This window comes from Tachypleus tridentatus, chromosome 1 (genome assembly GCF_004210375.1).
Source record: "Tachypleus tridentatus isolate NWPU-2018 chromosome 1, ASM421037v1, whole genome shotgun sequence".
Taxonomy (NCBI): Eukaryota; Metazoa; Arthropoda; class Merostomata; order Xiphosura; family Limulidae; genus Tachypleus; species Tachypleus tridentatus.
In genome coordinates this window covers 96,934,921-96,944,128 of record NC_134825.1, presented here as the reverse complement: position 1 = coordinate 96,944,128, position 9,208 = coordinate 96,934,921, and the positions used below count along the sequence as shown (strand labels likewise).

The window sequence follows — 9,208 nt, the reverse complement described above, 5'->3', positions numbered from 1 at the left end:
GGTGACGAGTTTCGATCCTGTTGCCCTCAATATACTATTCAGTCACCTCCCTCTCTGGATGGACTCTTAAAATGAAAACTTTATTTAGGATGACCGAAGAAAGTCGAAACGTTGTTCGCTCCTCTACGTAAAAAAAATTTCTCAACCCAAACGAACAGTTTTTACATATATATGATTTTAGCCTGGTAAATCCGTAGACATTAAGCTGTACTGGCGGAGTCCTGCTGTTGGCGTGTAGTCAAGACATGAACAATATGTGAAAGACTACAGTGGTTATGACAGTTTTATAAAAAAATCTACTAGTAGACAAATCGTTATAATTCTATCAAACAGAAAGAAAAATTATCATATGTTGTTACAAAGAAGCAAACGAAAGCGGTCTCAATTTTTTATTCACCAGAGGGAGATAGTGTTTTGACATGTGGTGACGTGTGGGAAACTTCTACATGGTTTAAAAATGCTTAAACAAAATTAATACCGTAAATTTTTGTATACAACGAAAAGAAAAGTTTTATATATTATTTATTCCAGACAGTTCTACTTTTTATCACTTGGTGTGTATTGTTTTGAAGGTTTTAATCACTCGACCAATTTGTCAGTAACTAGTACTATTACTGTAGAGTGTATTAATACCAGTAGTTTTAAGTTGTAGTATTGCTGGTACTACTTATAATGCTAATATAAGGACGTTGTTCTGGAGTCCAGCCACGCAATTCGTATGATAATCTGGCGGGTTAAGACTGAAAATTGGAGAATCGTGCTTGTCATGGTGATGTCATTATTTTTGCTGTACATAGTGTTTAACAAGCTACACTCTTCAGAGGTCGGTGTTGGTGATATGATAAAGTTGGGCAAAATGTTTAAGTGGTACATAATATAATTTACAAACTTTCCAGGCTTTTTACTTAGTGTTATTCGAAAAGGATAGTGACTTGGAAAACCAAAAGGATTCAGAGAAGGGCTAGAAAGATAATTGGGGATTGAAGTATTATAAAGACAAATTAAATCTCATATTCTCTCTTGAGAAGGATAGTAGGTGCTCTTATTGAAGTTTACAAGATTATAGACAGTAAATAGGATGAAAGCCTGTGGTTTCTTTATGCTGTATTGTGAGATAATAGGATGAGTGGATAAAAGTTTTAAGATTTGGACAAGACAGACTTGACAATAATTAAAACTTTTATTTCTTTAACAGGTTAATTGACATGGGAGGAATTACCATCAGAAGTAGTGGAGGCCTTCACATTGTAGGAGATTAAGAGGAGGAAGATATAAGTAATAATTGTGTGAAAGTTGTCCTTTTTAAACATTTGTTATTACTACATTGGTGATATGTTTAAAGAGACATCTCTATAAAGAAGTGAAAATGCTCTTATTACGGAAGAGTCGACTGTTGAAAGTCAGCCTTTTAATCATCATTTTGATATTGACTGTAGCCTTTTTCATGCCAAAACCAAAAACACAAGTTGAGCAACAAGAAAAATTAATCAAAAAGGTAAGTGTTTATTTAGACACCTATGTAATTCATTCAGATTGTTGTTGTTCTTACAGTGTGATTAAGGGATTAAAATAGGATTTTATTCTGATGGTTTGGTTCATTAAGTTATAATGTTTTCTGTTGTTTTAGTTTTAAATGTGTAAAGATTTTAACTAAAGTTTATGTATTTAATTCAAACTTTTGAAGAATACACACCTCAACCTAAAGCAAGGACCTATATACAAGGAAGGAATTCTTGGAAACTTTGAACCACTTTCCTCTAATACGTTGCGAGAAGGACCTGGAGAAGGTGGGAAACCCTATGCTGGTAGAGGAGAAGACCAAAATGAAGTTGCCTCAGTAATGATGGAGTATGGAATGAACATGGTGGTTAGTGACCAAGTGACCCTTGACCGTTCTATCCCTGATATTCGACATGAGGAGTAAGTTGTTAATTTCCCATTTTTTTCTGTTTATCACTACCATGTTATTATTTCATCATTTTGTGAGCATGTCTATTGTTTTTTCTAGCTACATGTGTGTTAGGTATATGATGAGTTTATACTGCAACTACATACCACAACAGGAAGCTATAACAGCCAGAAAAAGAACAATGTATGCTGTTATTGCAGTAAATAAAATAAGCTAGCATGATTGCATTGGCATGTGCTTTATGTTATATTACTGTTCTTTATTTCTTGCAGAATTGTTAATTTGTGTTATATTATAAGGTAATAAAGTACTTTTTGTTGAAAATATAAAGCTGAAATCAGATTGTTGAAAAGTAATGTATAGTATGTAGTAAGAAATATTCTCCTATTTTGCAGTGTACTCGTAACTTTAAAGTAGTTGCTACATATTATTTTAAAAGTAACACTTTGATGCAAAACAAAATTTAGAATAAAAGCTAGGTTTTAATACATTTCTAGTCATTACATTAACTACAGGTAGTAAGGTAATCAGTTAATTATATTATTCTAAGCTAAACCTACATTGTAACTTCTTTATATCAGTTGAAATGTGGGTGACATTATTAGTCATAATAAAATGTTTAGCAGTGTTGTTATAATATACTATGGTGTGCTGATACCTGATAAAATTTTAATAATTAATTAAATGTTATGTAAAACATTGTATTCTATACAATAGATTTATTTTAATCTATGTTTTGATATTTGTTTTACACATATTAACATACTGTATCTTCAATAAAATAATTCATTAGACATATGTTAAGAATGCCCAACATAAAAAAAAAAAAGTCTTGAATGACATAATTTTAGAAGAGACTTAAAGGTTAGAAAATTTAGAATAATGATTTTAATTGGTATGTTTTTACTTAATCTGCTTTCTTTTTTCAGATGTCGCTACTGGCATTATCCAAAGAATTTACCTACTACAAGTGTTGTTATTGTATTCCATAATGAAGGATGGTCAACACTACTACGAACAGTCCACAGTGTTCTAAACCGATCTCCACCCCAGTTTTTGAAAGAAGTTGTACTAGTTGATGATGACAGTGATAAAGGTATATGTATGATAATTTGCCATTCTTAAGTGTGTTTGAAAGATGGTATGTATGGTTTCAATTATGTTGTTTTACATAAGATAAGCTAATGTGTTAGTGTCCAACAGTCATCAAGCAGCAGTTAAGAAGTTTGCCATTAACACAGATATAAATAACTGTAAAATTCAGTATAATATTTGTGTAATAGCCACATGTTCTTTCCATTTATAAATAGTTCTTATAGAATAGTATGTTACATCTGCTTCAGTTCCTGTTGCACAGTGGATTTTGTAAGTGAAATATTTAATAAAATTTATTAACTCTGTAAATGTTACGACTTGCTCATAGTTCATTCTTATGATAATTTTTTCTTTTTTTTTCTTTTTTTATTATAATTTCAATATTTTGTTTTCATGATGTCTTACTTAAAAGCACTGTGAGTCAGTGGAACTTGTCACTGAGTAGATGTTAAGTAAATAGTGACTTTATTCAGAATAAAGTAAGGAATTGTTATAGATTTAAAGCAACCATGTAGTGTCACGTTAAGGTCTCAACTTTAACCTTTGAAAGCGTAACAACATTATTACTCTTTACAAATAACTTTTATAATTAATTATTTGATACAGTGAATGTTAATAAGTATGTATCTGTCATATTTATATGTATAAATCTTCTGTGTCACTTTTTTTTTCCATATACATTTGAGGATTAAAACTTTTTAATAATATGTATTGAACTGTGCTTTTATAAGTATTGTGACTATTTCACAAAAGCTAAACATTGTTCAGTTTGAGAGGAAATCGATGTACCTAGGCCACAATAGCTTGGATAGAGTCTACACTACTCCACTGATGATGGTCTCTGTGTACTATAATATATTTTATTAAAATATAAAATTAGAATTCTGTTACTTGTGCATTCATTCCTATTGTAAATAATTACTACAGTAATTTGTTTATAAAGATAAGATGAGTATGTGAACTGACTTGCATTTAAAACTTCCTGATGATGTCTTAGTGTATACCAAAATACATATAGCCATATAAACACTTGAAAAGAAAAATTACTGTGCACAAGTTGTATCATTGTATTATAAATTATGGTTTAAATGCTAAAACCTAGCAAAGCATTAGAAGCATTATATATGGAAAAAGAAAATAAGTTTGTGGTTTCTATTTCATTATTACCTCCAATGAGCAAACACATTGGTGCAAAATTTCTAACCACACTTTTGACGAAACTGCACTGTAGTGACCACATGATTCTAGCTGTCTGGTCCAGATATTAATTACCATGGCAACAAATCAAATAAGTTGAACCTGTGGTCTCATCTCTACTTTCTGGTACTTATTCTAAGTATGTTTTGCAGCTCAAATGGAGATTACAAAGCCAGCATATCACAAGCAAACTAAACAATCTTTATTAATCACAATTTCAGTAACCTTCTGAATTCAGAATTTTGCAATATAAACAGAGGTATAAGAATCAGTGAATCTTCTTTCTGAAACTTGTATTAGCATTTTTTTCTACCTTCTAAGTTATAGTAAAAAAAAAAAAAAAAGATGCAACATTAAGAAATTTCATACTTTGCTAGCTTTAATTTTAAACTCTATTTGTAGATATACATAAATTATAAATGTTTGCATGCTGCAACAAAAATGATGCAACATTAACCAGCAATTTGATAAGTTTGCTAGCATTTATTTCAAACCCCATTTGTAAGTAAACATGCTGGAATGAAAAACTGCAAAAGAAGGATTTTCTCTTTTGAATGATCTTTGCTTGAAAATGTTTATGAATGGCATATGCTTATGTTTTAGCTTTAATGATAATTTGATCATATGTTTTTGTGGTTAATATCAGTAAAAATAACTTATGTTTAATAAACAGTTAAAAAGATACTGTATTTTTGTGTGACCACTAAATACTGACATTGAATGTAAAAATATTAAGTATAATATAAAGTAAAAAAGTAGCATTATTATTTATTTACTTTATTAACTAGGCTTGGCTATCACATTTTCAATTATAAACCTAATAAAGTGTTCAAATACAGTTAAGTGACCCAAATTAAACAGTAGTAGTAAGAAGAAATTTAAAATGAGCTCTTTGTTAACAACTATTTATTAGATTATAGAAGATAAAGAAAGCTGGTCAAACATGAAATTAGGACATCCAAAAGGGTGTATGAAAAAAGTTGACTGAAAACATAAGAATGAACACTATGGACTTAAACAATATTCCTCATCTTGAACAATTGCTAGATGAAAACAGAATTGAACATGACAATTGCATAAATTCTGAGCTTGTTAAAATAAAATTGGGAAGTTTAAAAAATAATTCCTTGAGCCAGATAATATTTTCCCAAGGATTATAAAGGAGGTCAAGGATTGGATATGTGAGCCACTTGCCACAATGTTTTGTTAGCCCTTGAATAGTGGACAAGTGCCAACAGATTGGAAATTAGCTAATGTCATTCCTATCATCAGGGAAGGTAATAGAAGTTGTCCCAATTGTTACATCATTTGTGGGAAAGGTTTTGGAAAATCTGGTAAAGATGTTTTACAAAGTCATTTAACAAAGTTTAGAATTTTATCAGATAGTCATTGTGGTTTTACTAAGAGATGTCTTGTGTTACAAATCTTTTGATATGCTTTGAAAATGTTACTGCATATGTATATGAGAGTAAGGATGTAAATTTGATGTATCTGAATTTTCAGAAGGAATTCGACAAAATGCCACGTAAAAGGCTTGTAAAGAAACTTATCTCTGTAGGTATGGGAAGATAATTTAACTAACTGGAGCGAAAAGTGGCTTTATGGAACAAAACTGAGGGTTGTAATAAATGGGGTTCAGTCAAACTAGATTAATGTTGTAAGTGGTTTATTTCATGGCTCATTCTTAGGACTATTGCTTGTTTGATTTACATTTATAACATGGGTAAAGGAATGATCAATAAATTATTTAAATTTGCTAATGATATCAAGGTTTTTGTCACTGGCTGTGAAGTGGATGTTGTTGCTTTACAAAATGATTTAGATAATTTAGTAATTCGGGGCAAATAAATGGCAGATGAGTGTTAATTATGGTAATTGCAAAATATTGCATGTGAGCTATCATAATTTGAATTAAGTTTTATTTGGATGGGAATAACTGTAAGAGTGTCATGAAAGAAAAGAATCTTGGCGTAATGGTTGATCAGTTTCTTAAGCCATCCAAATGGTGGTAGAGCAAATAGAATTTTAAGTTGTATTTTCAGAAATATTGGATAAGTCTTAAAAAGGTTATAATTTCATTGTATAGATCACTGGTTCATCCATATTTGGAATAATGTGTTCAATCTTGGGTTTCTTACCTCAGGAAAGATATTGAATTGTTAGGGTTCGTGTGAGGACTATTAAAATGATATCTGGGATGGAGGGGATAATGAGAGAATAAGATCCTTAAAATTCCTTTCTCTTAATAGAAGAAGAGCTAGAGGGAATCTAATTGAAGTGTTTAAGATTGTAAAATGAATTGATAATGCTGATGCATCAACATTTTTCACACATAGCAGCAAGAATTATAGAACTAGGAAACACAAATATAGATTTAGGAAAAGTTGATGCTGTCTTCAGCTAAGGCAGTTTTATTTTTCAAATTGGGTGGCTGGCTATGGAATGGGATGCCTTCAGATGTTGTGGAGGGAATAAATATGATAGATATTTGAATGATAATGGCTGGCTTTAAATTTTATTACTATTATTATTTTATAGTTTTAGTTTGGCTTAGTGGATGGGAGAGCAAAGGGTCTTTTTGGTCCTACATGTTATGAAATTATCAGGTTTTTTTGTAATACATGGAAGATTTAAATGGATGGATAGATTATACAGATTTGTTATCAAGAAAGCTTGGTATTTCATAAGTGGTTAATGTGCTTATCAAATTTTAAACTAGAAATATTTGTCTTAATAGTAAGGGATACAGAATAAACTTGTGTTTCAGAAATAAAAATCATGGTGCTGAATTTATGCAGGATGTAAAACACAAATACAAGTTGCATGCTTTGAACAACTAATTTGATAAATATAAGTAGAAGTTGTAAGCTTTAAAGTTTTTTTTATTTTTCTAATAGTTAATTCTGGGCAATTTGATTACTCAATATAATTGATTACCTATGAGCATTAATTAAATAAATTAGTGTCATGTAAAATAATTGACTAATTAAAATTATGATTAAATCAATTGTCATGAAAATAATAAACTAGTTGGAATTAATATTTCTATTACTTCCATTTTCATTTATTTCAGTTGTCCAAGTAATTGAAATATTGCCATTATGGTTTCTTGTTATTTGTGATTAACTTGAGGTTCTTCATAGTCAACTAGGGAACTTGTTACCCAACTTTAGTAGCCATTCATATAATTACCAACAAGAAATGCAAATTTATAATTCACATTGTAAACAGTTTATGGCAAATAAGTATTTGTTTGTGCTTTTCTCTGGCATTTAATTTTAAAACTTAGTTATCGATGTAAAATATACTTGGCAAATAAATTATCTTTTGCTGGAAAATAGCATAAATACATTAAAATACATGGCTTTTTTATAAAATTTAGGCATTTGATGCCATCACCCATAGGATTAGAAGAGCATAAAAGTTTTTGTATTATAAAATTAAAATTACAACATTATGCAGCAACTGCCGAATTTTTACATTTGTTATTAATAGTATTTTGATGTAATGAATAACATTTTGACAACAAAACAGCTTTTTTTCTTTCCGAAAAGCTAAGAATATTTTCTCAAAATGTCAGAATTCTGACTGCAGATTATGTGTAGTACTTGAATAAAAGGCTTGTTAAAAATAACTTTTAGATTCCAACCTTAATAATTTAAATAAATTGAAAAAAACAGATTATTTTTAGTGTTTTAATTTAATTCTTTTATTAAGAGAAAAGAAACTGAAAAAGTAATGTTTACTAAAATTAGTCAGCAGGTTGTGTATTCACAAGTTATTTGTATGCTCACTTGAAATCTGTATGTGTTTTTAGAATTTTTAAGGAATTTTAGGAAAGTTAAGTAAATTGTCTTTTTATAGGCTTGGGAAGTTCCTTCAGTATTTGTAAATGTGTGTATGGTGTATTTTTAGAAAACATGAAAGCAGAATGGTACTGAAACAAGTTAATGTAGATTCTTTGTGTAGAATTTCTTCAAACAATATTTTGAGGTAGTAGTTGGCATTTCTTTACACTTCATCCTTTTAAACTGTAATATGAAAAACCCATGAAGTAAATGTACATATATTTTAAGGGAAAACGTTTGAGATGCTTATATGTCAGTTTAGAACTAAATTGTTCTGACTATTTTTAAATTAATTTTATCACATTCTAACAAATAAATAAGACAGTCTAAATTTATCATAGAAACTAATGAAATTTCCATAATTTTTACACTTTCATTTTGCTGAGTAAATCACATAGAGGGGTGGGTTGTGTTTATTAAGGTAAAAATTATCTTCTATACATATGTATGTATGTCTATATGTGTTCAGGAGACTTCTCAGAGAAGGTTCCATTTTTTCAGCTTAGCTTCTCTGGGATCTGAATGTCCACACATTTGTTTGCTGTGTGTGGTGACTCATGAAATGTAGGTGATGATATCCTGGTGGTTGAGTGAACCATCCCCAACACACCACTTTGGCTTTGAATTCCTGTAGACATATGGCCTAATCAGGATCAGTTAGCTGGTCCTCTGAAGCTAGGGTCAACCAAGTACCAATATTGGATATTCCCAACTGGTGTTGTGGACCTTTTGTCTGATGCTGGTGTTTAGGTACAGTTTCCACAAAACCCTTGCATTTCTGATGTGCTTATTGCTTTGGCTCTGCAGCATGTCCTGTCATGAGCTTCCTGTTGGGATGTGTCAGTGCACACCAAACATTTTTTTCTCATGGCTTCTCACACCTCTCATCCACTAACTGCAAAGGTTAAACAACCTTTGACTAGTAAGCAACCACACACTGAGGGCTTTTAATACTCAGGCCCAAGCTACAGTTGATAATGTACCTTGATTCCTTATTTTATTCTATCTGAAAAGTCCCATAGGCAAATGTTGCCATTTTTTTTATTCAGAAGGAATTGGAAGGGCTTACTAGCTCTTTGAAATCTGTTTCAAAAGTAAGATCTGGAAACATTATGGTTGAAACATCAAAACCAAAATACAGTGAATTTCTCTTGAAGTT

At 30.5% G+C, this 9,208-nt stretch overlaps 1 protein-coding gene across 4 annotated transcripts in view; it reads left to right on the top strand.

Annotated features, from left to right (window-relative positions):
* The first annotated feature begins 395 nt into the window (after positions 1-395).
* The window catches only part of LOC143256487 (N-acetylgalactosaminyltransferase 7-like), a 63,014-nt gene continuing 54,201 nt past the window's right edge, over positions 396-9,208 (top strand). Inside the window, exons 1-4 of one of the 4 annotated variants that reach the window (XM_076513780.1) lie at positions 396-554; positions 1,196-1,495; positions 1,685-1,920; positions 2,839-3,005. In XM_076513780.1, coding sequence (XP_076369895.1) covers positions 1,367-1,495; positions 1,685-1,920; positions 2,839-3,005 — 532 coding nt within the window. In that variant the 5' untranslated portion in view covers positions 396-554; positions 1,196-1,366. Of the gene's footprint in view, positions 555-638; positions 1,033-1,195; positions 1,496-1,684; positions 1,921-2,838; positions 3,006-9,208 lie in introns of those variants that run through there. The other 3 variants (XM_076513787.1, XM_076513797.1, XM_076513803.1) reach the window with 3 other exon arrangements.